At 37.6% G+C, this 19,370-nt stretch overlaps 1 protein-coding gene across 1 annotated transcript in view; it reads right to left on the reverse strand.

The window, feature by feature from the left end:
- LOC129752640 (uncharacterized) overlaps positions 1-19,370 on the reverse strand; it is a 642,051-nt gene that overhangs the window by 19,832 nt on the left and 602,849 nt on the right. Inside the window, exon 6 of the mRNA XM_055748413.1 lies at positions 3,396-3,796. Coding sequence (XP_055604388.1) covers positions 3,396-3,796 — 401 coding nt within the window. The remainder of the gene's footprint in view (positions 1-3,395; positions 3,797-19,370) is intronic.

The raw sequence follows: 19,370 nt of genomic DNA on the forward strand, positions 1-19,370 counted from the left end.
TACACTCATAATTTTTGATTTTCATTTATTTTAACGATTGAGTAAGGTTTTTCGAGAATAACAAACTTGACTTAAAAGTGATGCCGAAACCTCAGAAACTAATTCCAGGTTCAGAATTCTGCCAAGCGTTCCATAATTTTTCTTGCACGTATCCTGGCAGGACAATTTTTTTTTTGAAAAACCTGCCGAAACCAGGCATTTGAGTTCAATCATTCAAATCCAAAAACCGGACAGTATCCTGGAAAACTGTGAGAAAATTCAAGTATTATTCGAAAGAATGTCAAGAGAAAGATAAAAGAAAATCACTTAAAAATTTCAAGTTTATAACTTTTTAAGAATAAAAATAATCGCTTTTGGACTCAAAAAGCAAAACTAATCATAACTTAATTGGAATTTTTTGCTTTTTTTTGTAAATAATGTAAATAAGTCCTGGCATTATCCGGGAAGTTTTGCACAAAAACTGGGCTTCCAGGCCGAACCGGGATAGTCATGATTATTTTTACTGAATATCCGGGCAAGCTCTAATTAACCCGAGTTTTTTTATAATTCTTTATTTGAAATGGATCACACGAATAAGTTTAAAGGAGCCAAACTCGTTTTCTTTGTTTTAACAATCGTTTTCTTAGCTTAGCACATTTTTAAAGAAAAAAGAAGATAGAAAGGGGAAAAAATTAAAATAAAATAGAACTATAGACGAAGATCGATAGCTTTTAGAAAATTGTAGATTTCAAACATATAGTCCAAAAACCGTATAGCTCAGTTTGCAAGTTAGTTGCCTTCTGAGCCGATTTCCGCGAGTTCAGACATCGTCCACAGTTTTACCGGATAAGTTTTCCAATAACTGTCCACCAACTACTACGTTTTGATATAAAGTCGCGAATGCCATAAAGATGTTAAAAACGACTATTACCGAAGCAAAAAAAAAATTGGATTTAAATGATAAATTTTGCGATTCCTGATTTGGCTCTGATTGCAACTCTGTTTCTTAATTTTGAATTAGAAATTAATTTGTAAACTATTTTTCAAATCTTGATTTGAAATAATGATTTTCATTTGAGATACTGAGTTGTGGTTCTGAATGAAATCTAATTTTAGGTTTCAAATTTTACTCTTGATCTCTTATATCTGCATCTCTATGGAATTTGAATTTATTTCTATTGTATTTTTTTAAAATTCTCTTCAATTTTCAGTTCTTATCTTTATCTTAAATTATGTTATTTCCAAATTGTCATGATAGAAATATTTATTCTGCTTCCGATCTTTCGAATCTGCTTTCGGTGATCTGAAATTAATCACGAAAAGATAAACATTTTAATATCTATCTTTGATGTTTTCAAAATCTGAGAATTTATGGTGATGATAGAGTTATTAAATAAATTGTAATTAATTTTGCATTGAACAGCTTCAATTAGCGTTTTAAGAAAGATTCCTAATATAACATTCCTTAAACATAATTGTTTTTTCAATGCAATATACTAGGTTTGCCAGTATTCAAAAATAAAAAAAGAGCAACTCAACTCCAGTTTATTGTTTGGTTTTGCAAGTAATGTAAATAAATCTAGCAAAAACTGGGCTTCCTTCAAAGATTTTCGGTTAACCAAACTGAACCGCAACTTTACTAAATTTTCAAATTGATTATTTGAACATGCCCGTATAAAACCGGATAATCTGGCAATATACTGAACTCATTTCCAGTTCCTATAGGTATATGTTAAAAATATTATGTTTTCTCTGTGACAGCATATAAAAAAAATTCAAAAGGGGTCCCAGAGAAAAATTGCCCGGCTCCCTCGATGGCTTGACAGAAGAAAAATATGAAAATTTTAAAAATTTCAATCATATGCATATTTCTTTCGAAAGTGATTTCAAGCTTACGAATTCTAAGTTTGATGCAACACTAAGACTAATTTTGATGCAACAATTTCAAAAAAGCTGATTTATGCTGAATAATAACGTCGATTTTGATATCCCATAATCTTAAGAAGCACAATGAATGGTCATGGTTTTATTCCTAATTTGTTTAACACATTCATAAATAGAACTTTTGCTGTAGATTCTTCTTGGCATCGTAACATTTCTAGTTTTTCTTTTTAGTTGAACTCCTTGAATGTGCCTTGCACAGATCTCCGACTGTTCCGATTTAATGGGTTCGTTCGATCCTCGAATTCGACAGAACTGAATAATTATCCCATTGGTTGACTGAAATCACGCAGAGTAGAACGAGAAAACAAACTTATTTATCGAAAAACTCACAATTTATTTATCCATGATCGAATGTTAAAAACTTTCTGAATCTTCGTTCAAGTCAGCAGAAACAGGTGTTTCTTTTTATTCAGGCTTAACAATTCAGAAACGGGGTTTTCTTAAAACTTATACCAATTGTTCTGTATTACCAGACGACTATAAGGCGGGAAAAGAAAGAATAATGTAAAAAAAAAACATCAAATAGCAAGAAATTTGAAATAAACGATTTACTTCCTTACACCATTTTTAAAACATACAAGGAGCACACAAAGAAATCTACACGATAATAAGTATGCATTCAAAATTGAGATTTTGTCTATGCATGAAACGGGCCATACTGCAATTTGAGGCACTCCAGCCTCCACTACACTATCGATTTAGACGCTAACGTGTTAAAAAAAATATTGGCTATGGGTTCTGCTGAAACTAACGGCTTTGGGAAGTGTTCCGGATGAAATCTCTTTTCCCAGCAGAAGAAATCTGCTGCTCTGTCGGCGAAACCAAAACATATTATTTTAGTTCTCTATTTGTCTTCATTTAATTCGCTATTCATAGTGACAAGAGACGTTCACTCAGAAGAAATCTTATTATAAATTTCATAAGATACATCTTATGAACCAATTTTTTGCGTCCAAGCTAATTTTTTTTTGTAATTTCTTTATTTGAACCGGCTCAGATTTTTAAGTTTGACGGAGCCAACATCGAGGTTTTGTATATACAATGATTGCTTAAATCTATTTTACTATGATGTTAGGACGAGAATAGAATAGAAAAGAAAAGTTTTTACAGACGAAGATCGATAGCTTTTAGAAAAAGATAAATTTCGGACACATAGCGAAGGTCCATCGCAGCCAACACATCTCTAACTGGAACATGGGTTTGTCTACCTCGGGCCCGAAGGGAACCTTTTAATTTCGCTCTAGCGACAGAGTGGACTTCACACGACCACACAACATGCTCGATGTCGTGGTAACCTTGGCCACAAACACACAGATTGCTGCCAGCCAGATTCACACGAAAGAGTAACGCATCCAAGGCACAGTGATTGGACATGAGACGAGAAAATGTTTTAATAAAATCTCGACTCAAGTCCAACTTCCTGAACCAAGGCTTAAGGCTAACCTTTGGGATAATAGAGTGGAGCCACCGACCCAACTCATCTTCGTTCCATCTACGCTGCCAGTTGACAACGGAATTTCTCCTCACTAGGAAGTAAAATTCATCAAAGGCAATTTGACGCTGGTAAATATCGCCTTCAATCGCACCCACCTTCGCAAGCGAGTCGGCCTTCTCATTGCCCGGTATTGAGCAATGAGAAGGGACCCAAACAAAGGTGATCAAGAAGCAGCGTCTGGATAAAACACTCAATGTTTCCCGTATCTTCGTTAGGAAGAACGGTGAGTGCTTTCTTTGCATAGAGCGGATAGCTTCAATAGAGCTGAGGCTATCGGTTATAATGTAGTAATGTTCAACAGGCCGGGATGTGACGCTTTCCAGCGCCCAATGAATAGAAGCCAGTTCTGCGGTGTACACTGAGCACGGCGACTGAAGACTGTAGGAAGCATTACACGTTGCATTAAAAACTCCAAACCCCGTGGAATCGTTTATTAGAGACCCGTCAGTAAAGTACACTTTTTCACAGTTTATATGTCCATATTTAGCATTGAAAATTCTGGGAACAACTATTGGACGATGTTGTTCCAAGATTCCTTGAATTTCCTGCTGCATGGACACATCAAACTGGACAGATGCCTTGTCGTAGTCAGGTTTGAAAACACAAGTAGGAGAATAAGAAGAAGAATGAACCTGCATTGACATAAATTCATAATATATAGTCATATATCTTGTTTGAAGATTTTGCTCAAGAAGCTGTTCGAAATTTGCAATCACCAATGGTTTCATGACCTCACACCTGATGAGGAACCGCAAAGATAGTGAAAAGAATCGATCTCTCAGTGGGAGTACGCCTGCCAAAACCTCAAGACTCATGGTATGCGTTGAGGGCATACAGCCTAATGCGATGCGGAGACAACGATATTGAATACGCTCAAGTTTAATAAGATGTGTTGTTCGATATAATTTAATCAGGTCTTTCGGGTGGGCTCCCCATCAGGTGCCGGTAATTGAGCGGAGAAAATTGACCGTTTGCTGGCATTTTCCTTTCAGATACTCAATGTGGGCTCTTCAGGTACACTTGGAATCAAACCAAACCCCAAGATACTTGAAACACCTCGATTGCGTAATTGTTCTGCCTAGAAATTGAAGCGTTGGTTGAGCTGGTCTATGCTTCTTTGAGAAAACCACCAATTCCGTTTTTTCTGTAGAAAACTCAATCCCAAGACCCAAAGCCCAGGATGACAATCTGTTTAAAGTATCTTGTAAAGGCCTGTGCAAATGCGATTCCGTTGGTCCTGTTACAGACACCACACCGTCATCTGTAAATTGTCTTAAAGTGCAACCTTCAGAGAGACAAATGTCGATGTCACTTACGTAGAAGTTATACAAAAGAGGACTCAAACATGAACCTTGGGGTAGGCCCATGTAAGAAGTCCTTCTTATTGCAATATCTCCTTGAGTAAAGTTCAAATGTTTCTCACGAAGCAAGCTGTATAAGATGTTGTTCAATAGAGGAGGCAGACCTCTGGAATGCTACTTGTCTGACAACACCTCTATTGAGACTGCATCAAAAGCTCCCTTTATGTCTAGAAACACTGATCCCATTTGTTGCTTTTTTGCATACGCCATTTGAATCTCTGAAGAAAGCAAAGCAAGACAATCGTTTGTCCCTTTGCCCCTGCGAAACCCAAATTGAGTATCTGAAAGGAGGCCATTTGTTTCCATCCACTTGTCCAAGCGAAACAAAATCATTTTCTCCATCAATTTCCGAATGCAAGACAACATCGCTATTGGGCGGTACGAATTGGGGTCGGATGCTGGTTTTCCGGGCTTTTGGATAGCAATGACTCTCACTTGTCTCCACTCTTCTGGAACAATGTTACACTCCAAGAATTTATTAAATAAATTCAACAAGCGAAATTTGGCGGCATCCGGTAGGTTTTTTAACAAGTTAAATTTAATTTTATCCATTCCCGGAGCTGAATTGTTACAAGAGAGGAGAGCAAGTGAGAATTCAACCATCGAAAAGTTGGAATCCAGACTGCACCTACCAGATGGTACTTCGCGGATAAGCTTATGCACAGGAGCGGAATCGGGGCAAATTTTTCGCGCAAAATTGAAAATCCATCGGTGTGAAAGTTCTTCACTTTCATTTGTTGAAGAACGATTGCGCATATTTCTTGCCACTTTCCATAAAGTACTTAATGATGTTTCACGCGACAATCCTCCTACGAAATTACGCCAATACGCTCGTTTCTTTCCTTTGATCAACTTTTTTAGTTGGTTCTCGAGAGTAGCATACATCTCGAAACTTTTCAGTGAACCATTTTTCCGAAACGCCTTAAACGCATTTGATTTGTCCACATAAAGCTTTGAACACTGACTGTCCCACCATGGATTGGGAGACCTTCGATGAACAGATGATACTGGAATAGGTTTCGTTTGAGCAGTAATCGCACTTTCATAAATCAGATGGGAAAGGAAGTCGTATTCCTCCAAGGGAGGTAAATCATCCACAGAGGTGATGGCTGTATTAATCAAATCCGCATAAGTTTTCCAATCGATGTGTCTTGTGAGGTCATATCCAATATTTATTGGATTTGAACAGTTGACCCCATTACTGATTGCAATTTTGATAGGCAAATGATCACTACCATTAGGATCATGGATTACCTTCCACTGGCAATCCAATGATAGTGAATTTGAGCAGAGTGAGAGGTCAATTGCACTTTGTCTTGCAGGAGGTTTAGGTACTTGTGTTTTTTCACCCGTGTTCAAAATTGTTAAATTGAAACTATCACAAATGTCATAAATAAGAGTAGAACGACTATCGTCATTTTGTTCTCCCCAGACAGTTCCATGTGAATTGAAGTCTCCCAGGATCAACCTTGGCTCAGGCAAAACTGAGCACAGGTCCTCTAGGTGTCTTCTATCCACTGCAACTCTCTGCGGCCAGTACAAAAGGACAACGCTTAAGTCCTTACCTCTTACAGTTATATGACATGCAACAGCTTCAATTCCACCGGTAAAGGGAAGGTGGATTCCGTAAAATGAGTGACACTTTTTGATCCCCAAAAGCACCCCTCCATATCCGTCGTTGCGATCTAAACGAACAATGTTATAATCATGGAATGAGATGTTAGATTCAGAAGTAAGCCAAGTTTCGGACAATGTAAAAATATCGCAATTATTTTCACGAAGTAAAAAGTTGAACACTTCCATTTTTGGAATGATACTACGGCAGTTCCACTGTAAAACAGTGATATCTCCGACCTCTCGGCTTATACCGTATTTGTTTTCTCCCCTCGATCAGTGTTCCACCGTACTCGACAAAAACAAACACAAATCGTCGCCAGTGTATTGCTACCTCACTCACTCACACGCTCTCTCGCAACACTGGCAAAATTATCGGTGGGCCACCGTCCGTAAGCAGAACTCCACCAGGTCAAAACCAGTGCAACACCGTCCGAATAAACAAACAGTTTGACAGCACCTAGTGGTGCACCAGTGCAACACTAGGGCAACACTCGGGCAACAAATACGGTATTAATTTAGCCATCAAGAGAGATTAACACTGAAAGAATGTGCCATGTTTGCATTAATTGCTGCAAAAGTGTCTTTAATACTGGAAGCGTTGCCATAACAATGCTTCTAATGGAGTCAGAGATCTTGAAGAATGAGAAAAATCCTTCAACGAGGTCAGATAAGTTGAAAAGTCCTGATTTTTTAGTTGGAGCTGATGGAATAAAATTGAACGGTGGGGCCTTTGATGTACCTGCAACAGATGGGACATTCAGAAGCGAACTGATTCCACGAAATCCAGGAGGAATTTGATTGTTTGAATCTGATTCAATTGGTTTTTTGCCAACACTTGATGAAGTGTTGACCGATGAGACTTTTTTTGGGATCTTAGTAGAACTCGTTTTTTTGCGCTTCCTAGTATTTCCTATAATGATGCACGATCTTTCTTCATCAGTTGAATCTATATGTCCATTGTCAACTGGCAGTATATTGAAAGGATTTTCGGATGAAAGTTGGGTCGGTGGAGAGGCGCTCTTCAAAATGGCGGCATAAGACCGCTTGGAGCGTTTTTTTAAAGAGCGCCTCTCTTTATCCCATTGGACTTTAAATGCCTCGCATGAAGAGATATCATGGGGGGAGCCTCCACAGTAGAGACATTTCTGTTCTACTGCAGGACACTCAGCCCCCCCATGATTCTCTCCACAATGAGAACAGCGAGGTTTGTTACCGCAATGCGACGATGTATGTCCTAATTTGACGCATTTCTCACAACTCATTGGGCGAGGCACAAAGAGTCTCACTGGTAACCTAAGCATTCCGTTGATCAGACCATAATGAGGAAGGGCAGTGCCCTCAAAAGTTACTCGAAAAGAAGCCGACGGAGTAAATACTTTTTTGTCGTTTTCGACTGAAGAGACCGCAAGTTGTCGGCAATCCAAAATTTTAACGGACTTTGACTCAAGACTTTTGAATTTTCCGATACCATTTTCTTTTATATGTTCTGCCGTCAAGCTCATTTCTGTAACGACTCCCTCTATTTCCACATTTCGAGAAGGAATATAAGGAGCGTACTCTAACTTGAGAAACGGACTGGCAACAATCTCGTTTGCAGCTCTAAGGCTAGACACGACAACGCGCAGTTTGTTCGGTCTAACCTTTGTAACGTTGGATACGGAAGTCCACCTGGCCAGATCCTTAAGAATCTGAACAACATTTAATTGTTTTCCACCCGGTTTGGGCCGGATGAAGACAATCCATGGACCAGAAAAATCGGTGTTGTCTGGATAGACCTTTACTCGAGGGCTCAGAGGAGCCCTCTCTTCGTCCATTCTTTTTTATTAAGGAAGCAATAATGTTTGCCGTAATAAAAAAGAATGGTCTTGAAATGTACCGAAAAGAAAAATAAATATGAGGAGTCAAAAGAGATAGCAATAATAGTAAGTAAAGTATAATAAATGAAACAATGGTTAAAGAAAATGAAAATAAAATGCAAAACTAGATTTTTTTTTCTTCTTTTGTTTTCAACCACCTTAGTAACGTCCGACTCTCCAATAATGTGATTTACGTTTGTCTCGATCGTCCGTTGTTGAGCCGGCCACGTTGCTGATAAGCGATTTTTGCCACGTCACTCCGTACTGCCTTCAGCATTGAATACTGTCCAATATATTTATCGGTAGGCCAAAGGGTGTTGCTGCCTTGATGGTGTCCAGTCCAGTGTCCAGAAGTATAAAAAACCCTCGGGGAGATCCGAATTCGTGATGAAATCACTACACTTCACTATGTAGAATCAAGAACACGCGGAGAGGGAAAAAGTACGACCGTTCTGTTCGGGTGCTCTGACACACTCAGGCAAAATCTTATTACAATTTTCATAAGATACGTCTTATGAACCCCTTTTTTGCGTCCAAACTATGTTTTCATAAGAGTCTTATGAAATTCTTCCAATTTTCATAAGAAGTTCTTATGAAAAATGGAAGAAACGGCATTGTGGAAAATTTATGAACACATTCATTTCATCAGTCATTTTTCAGTCGTCAAACGAAGTTGTGGAATAATTAGTTTTATTCTTTTCAATGGTAAGTTTGAATTGAAGTTTATTTTTGTAATCGTTAAACATATTTGTAAAGGTAAACTCCAATTTGTTTTTTGTTTACTTTTCAGCACGTTGACAGGGAAAAAATCAAGGTCAAAATACCGTATGCGGCCGAACAAATTCTTTTGAACCGGGTATTGACGTGCTGCTGATGGTGACCATAATGTATGTAATTCCAAACAAATTAGCCGAACAATAAAATAAATTTTTAGCATCAATTGTGTTTAATTATTCTTATCGAACGTGACATTTCCTGTTTTTATAAGACCCTCTTATGAAAAGCCACAACCTCTCATTGAAGCAGGTGTTCATCTGCAGAGTTCATTCGCGTCATAAGATTATCTTATGAATTTCATTGATTTTTCTTATGGCGCCACTTCATAAGAGAATCTTATGGCATGTATAATAGTATTTTTCTGAGTGCACGAATGTCCAAGCTAATTTTTCATAAGAGTCTAATGAAATTCTCTCAATTTTCATACGATGTTCTTATGAAAAATAGAAGAAACGGCATTGTGAAAAAATGATGAACACATTCATTCATAGCATCAGTTTTTTTTCATCACCTAACAGTACGAAGCAATCGCCAGTTCATAGTTATTATAGTTTTCCTTCAATGTTAATTGTTATTGTTATCTGCGGAATGGTAAGTTCAATTTGATGTTTTTGGTGTGAACGTTGAATATATTAGTAAACTAAAATACATTATTTGTTTACTTTTCAGCAAGCTGATCGGCAAAAAACGAAAGGTCGAAGATTAAGATGCGGCAAAAAAAAACTTTGATGGAGCCGTCTGTTGATGCGCTGCTGATGGTGACCATGAAGGATTTAATTTTAAACAAATTTGGCAAACAATAAAGTGAATGTTTTCAACATGAAATATCGAGAATTTTTCTTATTAGAAAGTGATTTACTGTTTCCATAAGAATCTCTTATGAAAAGCAACAACCTCTCATTGAAGAAGGCGTTCATCTTCAGAATTCATTCGCGTCATAAGACAATCTTATGAATTTCATTAATTTTTCTTATGGCGCCACTTCATAAGAGAATCTTATGGCATACATAATAGTATTTTTCTGAGTGTTGATAAACGCGGTTCAAATGTTTACATCGTCACACTGTAAAGCAAGACTACTCAAACTGTGGTAAGCAGTTACACTGCAGTGTTGACAGGGAAAAATAAGTAGTACTTTCCCGGTTAGGGAATATGAGAAGTGAAAAGTGACAAATATGTAGCTATCGCTAATGTAATGTGTAGTTATTTGAGGAGTTGACAAACACACTCGAATGAAGTTAACTCTATTCCACCACTAAAACCTGCGTTGTTACTTATTTTTCAACAGGTCCAGATATGGAATAAAATGGAAAAAATTTTCGGTTGTGCCCCAGTATTCAACCGTTCATAATATTTAATGATTTTGCCTATTTGCACGAAAAAGGTGCAGTTGTATTGATTTAAACTTGTGTTGTTGAATTGCTAAGATTGGTTGGGCCTGAGCAGAAATAGTGTACAAAATAATTTCCACATTTCAAACCAATGAGAATAGATCAGTTGGCAATACACCTAGCAGGTGAGATGATATGAGATTATTGATAGATAAATTCGATTTTCGTTGGGCCGTTGATCATATTCTGCTTTCACTAGATTGTTTGTATGTGTTTGCAGTAATAATTTTTATCCATGAAGGATCCTACACTCAGGCAAATTTTTATTATAAATTTCATAAGAAGCATCTTATGAATGGCTTTTTAGAGCGCAATATTAGTTTTTGAAAGAGTCTTATGCATTTCTTACCATTTTTATAAAAGGTTCTTATTGGAAACCAAAAGAAACGGTATTGTGAAAAAATAATGAACACATTCATTCATTCCACCAGCCATTTTTTTTATCGAAAATCACACCAGTTGTGATTTAGTAGTGTATGTATTGATTTGTTCTTCCTAATGGTAAGTTTCAACTGAAGTGTTTTCTTTCGAACGTTTAATATGTATATAAAAAAAACAATTTTTTAAACTTTTCATCATGTTGTTCGATAAAACGCTCAAGGTCAAAGCACCGAATATGGATTAAACTCTGTTTGAACCGGGGCGAGGGTTTTTGTGCTGCTGATGGTGAGCTTGATGTTATTTCATATAAAAAAGACAAAAAATAAATTGAAACTTTGAACATTTTTAATAAAACGTGAGATTTACTGTTTCTATAAGACCCTTTTATGAAAAGCAACAACCTCTCATAGAAGCAGGTGTCCATCTGAAAAAATCATATGCGCCATAAACCAACTCAGAGATATGAAGTGTTTATTTTGAACACGAGAAAAGCTCATTGGGAGCACACTTAAGTGTGCGGAAATGTACGCTGCAACGGTCGGAAATTCACCAGATATGCAGCCATATTGCAGCCAGAATTCATCAAGTGTGAACAAAATTCATCAAGTGTGCAGAAAAGTTCATCAGATGTGCGTTCCATCTTTGATTTTCGATTTACCTTACCTTAATATCTTAATATTTACCTCTGAGACAACCCAATGAGTTTTACAGATTTCTCTTATTGCGCCAGTTTGTAAGAGAATCTTATTGAATATATAAGATAAGATTAGATTTTTCTCGCAATCTTCCGAGCCGGACAAATTCGGGATATTTTATCCAAAAACCTGGCGAAATCAAGGCATTTGATTTAACATTTTTCAACCCAAAATCCGGGCAATATTCGGACAAATTTGAACAAAACCCAGTAAACGAAAATAAAGAAAAAAAAACACTTGAATCATTTTTTTCATTGAAACGCATCAGCGCAGTTCAAACCATGCTTAAGGCTACTAAAAACAGTTTGTAGTTATTTTGATACATCTTGCTCAAAAATTTTGTTATATCAAAAATTCTTTAAACTGAATTTGTGTTTTTTTTTTGTTTGATTTTGCAAATGTAGTGAATAAATCTGGGCAACATCCAGGCATTTTCTATGAAATCCGGGAAACCGGACCAGATCTTTCCCAAATTTTGTTTTTAATATTAAGACAAGACCGGATAAATTCGGGCAATCTGGCAATCTTAACATAAGAGTATTTTTCTGAGTGTATGTTCAATATAATTTTGAAAAGAACGAATTATTTCTCTTTTATTTGTTTTTTAAGTGTATAAATAGCAAAGATTATTTAAAAAAAATGCATTTCTTTCTGTAGATGTAGTTAGCCAGGTTTCATATAATAATTTATTTGAAGTGTTAAAAAACATTTTATTTTAAAAGGCAGCGAACAATCAGAAACACTCACATCACACGACTCCAAAACCTTTCAACATTGTAACACCAAATCATCAATTCATAAGGTACTGGGAAATGCAATTCCCAAATGTGTATCTGATAAACTACAATTTCACTCACTTTCTTTATCTGGTGCACCCACAAATTTATGGAAACATATCTCATACCCACACCCCGATAGCGAGCAAGTTATGGGAAAGCAGTTGAACCTGAGTCATAATTTTGGATTATGTTATAACTGGGTGCATAAATTCCGCAGCTCGCAGGTGACCTTTTTGCAGGTTTATTCCGGGTACATATGTGCGCCGTTTTGCATAGCATGCCAAGTGCCTTGTCCCAGCAGGAATCGATCCCATATCGGGGTTTGTTCCCAGCGAGCGAATGAGAAAAATGTAATTTTCCTTCCGGAATCTTCAGGGGGGAAAAAACCGAAAACATAAATAAATAAATGTATGTGCTGAACACCCACTGCAGTTCAACTCCTTAAAAAATAAGTAAAACACTTTCTTTGCCCAAACCTTTTGGATGAAGGTTTGGGTTCCATATTGTTGCTAGAAAACCTACACGATATTGGTCGTGCGACATTCCTCTACATCTTTCGGGGCGGCTGCAACGATCTTGTAAGTTTCAGCCCTACTGGCTAGTGTTATTAGTTTTATTTGCCACATGTGTGAAACCTACATACCGACCCAAGATAGCAAACATATTGTGGGCCTCATCGTGACGAACGTCCTTTCATAATTGCCATATTAACAACAAACTTTCCATGTCCCGAATGATCGTTTGAACGGTCGTAAAATGAATCAAACCGGGCGATTAATAGTTGGATTATTGTTGTTGGCTACCTCAGAAGCTTGGAGTTGAACTAGATGCAACCTACGGGAAAATTAAAAAAAAAAACTACCCATATGCAACAAAAAGTCGGGTATTTACTTAAGGCTTTGAAAGTTACCCATTGGTTGAAGAAGAAATACAATTGAGAAACTCCCTTAAGTGGATAATGTGTACACAAAAGGAACATGAAAGTTACAAAAGTGATTATGATATGTGTTGAAAGTGACAGGTCCCAGTGCAATTCTAGATTACAAGTTTTGGATTCTGGTGTACATAGTTGGTATATACAACAATCATCAACTACTTTACTTTTACTTAGTGGTCCCGCGCCGATCCTCCGGTGCATAGGGCCGTGGTAAAAGACCTCCACTGTTGACGATCCGGAGCCAGCGTCTTCACCTGGTCCCAGTCAAGATTCTCGTCGACAGTTCGGATTTCAGCGGTTAGACTTCGCCGCCACGAATTTCTGGGTCTGCCTCTTCTTCGATGACCTTCTGGATTCCAATCTAGCGCCTCTCTGCAAATCTCGTTTTCATCTCTTCGCAGCGTGTGCCCAATCCATCTCCACTTACGTTCCCGAATCTCGATTTCTAGCGCCCTTTGATGACACCGGCGATGTAGTTCCTCATTCGAGATCCAATTGCCAGGCCACCAAGCGCGGATGATGTTCCGCAGGCAGCGGTTTACAAATACTTGCAGTTTTCGCGTCGTTACCGCATATGTGCACCAAGTTTCGCACCCGTACAGCAATACGGATTTGACGTTTGAGTTGAAGATTCGGATTTTCGTTCGTAGAGAGATCTGGCGTGACCGCCAAATGTTTCGGAGACTCGCAAACGCAAATCGGGCCTTTCTTATCCGGGTTTCGATGTCTTTTCTGGTACCACCATCAGGCGTTATCTGGCTACCAAGATACTGGAAGCACTCCACTTTCTCAACTTGTTGCCCAGCTACCATGAAACTGGAGGGATTTCCTGTGTTGATCTCCATCGACTTGGTCTTTCCGACATTGACTTTGAGACCTGCTGCCTTGGAACTTTCGGTGAGGTCGTCGAGTTTGCTCTGCATATCTGGTTGTGTTTGGGCGAGCAAAACAATATCGTCAGCCAGGTCAAGGTCGTTCAGTTGCTCCATTGTTGAAGGATTCCACGGCAATCCTCGGTTCGGTGCACAGTCAATCGATCCAATCAGAATCAGTCGGGTGTCGATACGACGTCCGCCGGTTGGAGAATCCAGAGGTGAAAAGGGCATACGTTGAACAGCTAGAATCCCGAGCCTCGGAGCTGCCGACAGACGGAACAGTCGAAGAACAGTGGTGTGGAATCAAGAATGCCTTTATCACGACGAGCCATGGTACTCTCGGTAAAGTTTGTGGAAGAAGGAGTGAATGGATGTCGGATGAAACTTGGAGGATGGTCGATGATCGGAGAAAGGCGAAAGTCGAAATTGAGCAGGCATGTACCGGGTCAGCCAAAGCAGCCGCCCGCTTGCGATATGCGGAGCTGGAAAAGGCAGTTAAACGAGCTTGTAGACGAGACAAGAGAGCCTGGACAAACTCCCTAGCCGAAGAGGGAGAAAGAGCCGCCGCCAATGGAGATATCCGATTACTTTATGACATTTCTCGCCGCCTCAGTGGTGCAAGGACTAATGCAAGAATGCCGCTAAAAGACCGAGCAGGTCAGTTATTGACCGATCGAACAGATCAGCTCAAACGATGGACTGAGCACTTCGAACAACTCTTCCGAGTCACGAATAGCGATGGCCAACAGAATCTGCAGCTCGAAGCGCCAACAGTAAGTCGCATAAATGGCGTCAACTCGGAAGCGCCTTCGCTGGCTGAAATAGAAGCGGCAATCAAAAACATGAAATCCAACAAAGCACCTGGGATCGATTGCATCCCTGCTGAAATGCTGAAAGCCGACCCTGCCCTATCAGCACAAATGTTGCACCGTCTTTTCGCTGACATCTGGGATACTGCAACATTCCCGGCCGACTGGATGCAGGGTATCCTCGTAAAGGTCCCGAAGAAAGGAGACCTGACAGAGTGCGGTAACTGGCGAGGCATAACGTTGATCTGTACAACCCTCAAAGTACTCTGCAAAGTGATCCTGAACAGGATCCAGGAGAAAATAGACGCTACACTCCGACGGCAACAAGCTGGATTCCGATCCGGACGATCATGTGTGGACCACATCACAACGCTACGAATCATACTGGAACAAATCAACGAACTCCAGGACTCTCTTCTGCTGGTGTTCGTTGATTTCGAAAAAGCATTCGACCGACTGAACCATGAAAACATCTGGGCGGCTCTAAGGCGACGAGGGGTCCCAGAGAAACTAGTCCATCTCATCGAAGCACAGTACGAGGCATTTTCGTGCAAGGTCTTGCACGACGGTGTCTTGTCCGAACCAATCCCGGTAACTGCTGGAGTGAGACAAGGATGTATTCTATCACCGCTACTTTTTCTAATCGTAATCATCAACTAGAATAAACGAAAAAAAAAATTAGGTAGAAACCTGCATCATAGAACCAGGTGTTAGGCAAACACAAAATTTCTCAAAAGACCTTCAAAAGCCTAAATAAAGTGATTGTGGAACAGCTGAACGCAATCGGTTCTAATTTTTCACCCGATTCCCCAAAAGGTTCACAAAATGTGCCACCGATCGTTCCCATTAAACAAGCGGCGCTTATCTGCCGCCATTCAAAGGCACTCGGTCAATGGGGTCAGACTCCCGTCTGGGACCAGACTCACTAGCCCAAGTCTGCTTCTACCTTAGTTAGAATTGCACTTTCGTTGTTGTTTTCCGCAGTCGATAAAGTGCAACCATTCAACCCAGAGCAGCAGCCCAGAAACAAAATGTATCACAGTTTTTCTATCACCCGCAGACTAAACAGTTGGTTCAATTTAAGAAAAAAAAAACAAACTTTGACTTACCCAACAGCAAAGACAAATTCGGTGGAATAATCTCCTTCGAAGGATTTGAATAAATTTCAAAAGCATTAAAACATCGACCGGTAGCTCCAGGTATTTAATCGTGACGAATTGGTTTCGACGATAGAAGTCACCTCCCGAAAGTCGTTCCATTGATTTTCGGTAATCGAATGGTAGAGATTCGCTTTCGTTCACTCTTTCAGCTCGAGAAAGAACTTGTTTGAGCCTTCTGTAAGGTTCAATAGGGCACCCAAATGCGAGAAAAGTTCAATAACTGATGTAGACTTGTTGAACACGATCACGATTGGTTTACTGTAAGGCAGCAGAACGATGTCACGCGGTTACCTTTTAAAAGTTTATTTTTTATCACATTTAAGCATCATCGATAGATCTGGTAATGAAGTGTTCTTTTACCCACATTTAAGCGATTCAAGATTTTGTTAAATAATCTTTTTTAAGTGATTGATCTCCATTAATTTTTCCCGAAAATATTGATGAAAATTTGGAGTCATAACTCATCAAATGTCAACATTGCAGCTAGCGATGTAGAGAAAAAATCTGCATCTTCAGTAGCTGGATAACAAATTACCATAAATCAGGCTTTACTGTTGTTGCTGGCGGTTTCTTTCTATGAATCAGCTGTTTCTTGACTGCAGCTTAACCGTCTGCTGAGGAAACTAAAGAAAGTGTTTCGATTTATCAAATTGAGATAAAATAGAAAAATATAAATAATATCTTTTTAGATTTTTCATTTTATTAAAATATGTACTGCAGAACGCTTGAAGTTCAAAATTGGAAATAGGTATCGCATGACTACTTCTCAAGGAACACTTCAAGACACAAGCAGTGATGTCAGTTTAATTGATTGATTTCCAATGCCAAAAGGCTTACCCCTATTCAACAGCTAATAACTTTTTGCCTAATGAGATACGAATTTATGGTCTTGGACAAAGTTGTCCAGTGGAAAATTTTCTTTAGAGAAATTATAAATCTGCACAAAATTCATTACCAGGTTCGGTTGCACAGAAGAAACAATAATGATGTTGGTTTTCCAGAACAAAATATTCAATTTTTTCATACAAACACAAAAGTTCAAATTTAGTCATCTAAACATTACATAAAAATTCTGTAAAAATCATGAATGAGATTTGAACCGAAACAAATCTTTTCTTTCTCATTTTCAGGGATGAATGACTTCTTGAAGTTAAAATGCATCCAACTAAAAAAAATCTTATTTTCGACAACAGAACATGTAGGATCTTTTAACTGTAGTTAATTATGCAAGAGGTGAAACCAGGCCCGTGCGAAGGACTCGTCCATGGGGAGGGGTGGGAGTTTCCCGGCCATTTTAGCGTTCCCAGGAATTGGGAAATCTGGCAATCCATTTCACGGGAATTCTTGGGGTCCCAGGAAAAATTTAAAATGAAGATTTAAACACTCAACTGAATACGAAACCTTTCAGCCTTTTAAGTGCCTCAAAAATTCCATTGGCAATTATCAATCCCAAGACCAAGAAACTAAGCACATTAACCGACACCTTGTCTGGTTCTTGTTGCAAAAATTTGAAAGATTTTTCACTATCAGGAAGTTGGTTAGCTAGATTTCAGGTAAATTTCAGATAATTATCTTTTTGCTTCAAAATATGTAATCTCTTTGCTTATAATTTTGCTACTGTCAACAGTTTGCGAAACGGGAATTTTTTTTACTTCTACACCAAGTTTTCGAACAAAAATTTTTTATCATCAAATTTATTGTATTTATCCGTTTTTTTTAAATAAAAATTTAAGCCGAAGTCATCAAGGTACAACTATCATTTCCCTTGCTCAATCTGATCCATTTTTCCAAAAAAAAAAATAGTGTAAACTTTTAGTAGTTGGGAATTCCCGATTTTTTTATACTCCAGGAAATTCGAGTTCGGGAAAGCCCGGGTAGGACACTTTAGATCGAAATAATAAAAATACCAAAAATGCACAATAAACAAGGAAAAATTATTTTTAAGCCACTTTATACCCATGACCATCACACAAACTCGAAACCATTGTCAATTCTATTTATACGGTTCAAAATACAGAAGAACCAAAATTTCAAATAAATGGAATTTCCGATGAGCCAATGAAAAATAATTCAAAGTTATGTTTCTTATTTTGAACCAGAATATTTACTTAAAAATAAATTTTAAGCAGTCTAGTTGATTCATTTGAACACCAGAAAACGAATTCGAATAAAAATGTCAATTGAATCCAGAAGGATTGATAGAAAAATTCCGCGGTGTAATCTTAAATTTGCAGAAAAGAATCACAATTTGTAACGTGAATTTATAATTGGAATTTTTTTTAGTTTAAGTGTATTTAATCAAGAAACTGATAAGGATGAAAATATTAATAAAGGATTCTAATTTTTTAGTGTTTTACATACATATTGAGCGTACAAAGCAAACACAAAGTAAGTTTAAATTGCGCATTAAAATGTAGCTTCATAGTTGATTCTTTGAATCTAGTTTCGAATTTTTAATAAATTGATTTAAAAATCATGATCGTTTTAAAAATATGATTCATAATAATAAAAATAAGTCGAACGATCGAAAATTTAAAGCACATGTTTCATAGTTTGAAATATCAAGCTCTGAATATTTTGTCACCGTCAATTGAAATGCAAAATATCAATGTTTTTCATCAAAAGTTTTGATCTACAGGCTTCCAAGAAAATTATATTTTCAAAATAATAAAAATATCAGAATTGAAAAACAAAGACAACCCTACAAAAAAAATTATATTCGGTTAACTGATTTGGAAATAAAAATAACTTAACAATTAAAATTGGTTAATTTATTTGAAAATTGAAACAAAATATAATGACGCAAAACACTATTTTTTTACATTTTAGATGGAATTTCTTATAGTAAAACATCTTATCATTTTGAAAACTTATTAATTGAATTAACTTGATGTTTCAAGGGAGCAACATTTTTCCTGTCTATGTTTAAATCATTGATTTCAAAAATTTGAACTCGATTTTTTATCAGTTTTTGTCTATTACTTCTAGTTTTGGTCATAAGAAGTTTATAATTTAAAAACTAAATCAGATTCGAGTCAAATGATTAGGGTGGCCAGATTGCCCGCTTTTATCTGGCTTTGCATGGAGTTTTAATATAAAATTTAAGGAAAAGTTACAAACAGCCGGCCGAATTGTCCAGATTTCATTGGAAAAGCCCGAATTTTTTCCCGGTTTTAATGTCAGTCTCATTTTCAAACTTCAATAAACCAATTGTGATGTATTTTTTTTATACGTTCAAAACGAAATATTTTGAGCAAGGTTCATAATAATAAACATGAAAGGTTAACTTGAAAGCCTAAAATACAGTTTAATAA

Source organism: Uranotaenia lowii, chromosome 3, assembly GCF_029784155.1.
Source record: "Uranotaenia lowii strain MFRU-FL chromosome 3, ASM2978415v1, whole genome shotgun sequence".
Lineage (NCBI taxonomy): Eukaryota > Metazoa > Arthropoda > Insecta > Diptera > Culicidae > Uranotaenia > Uranotaenia lowii.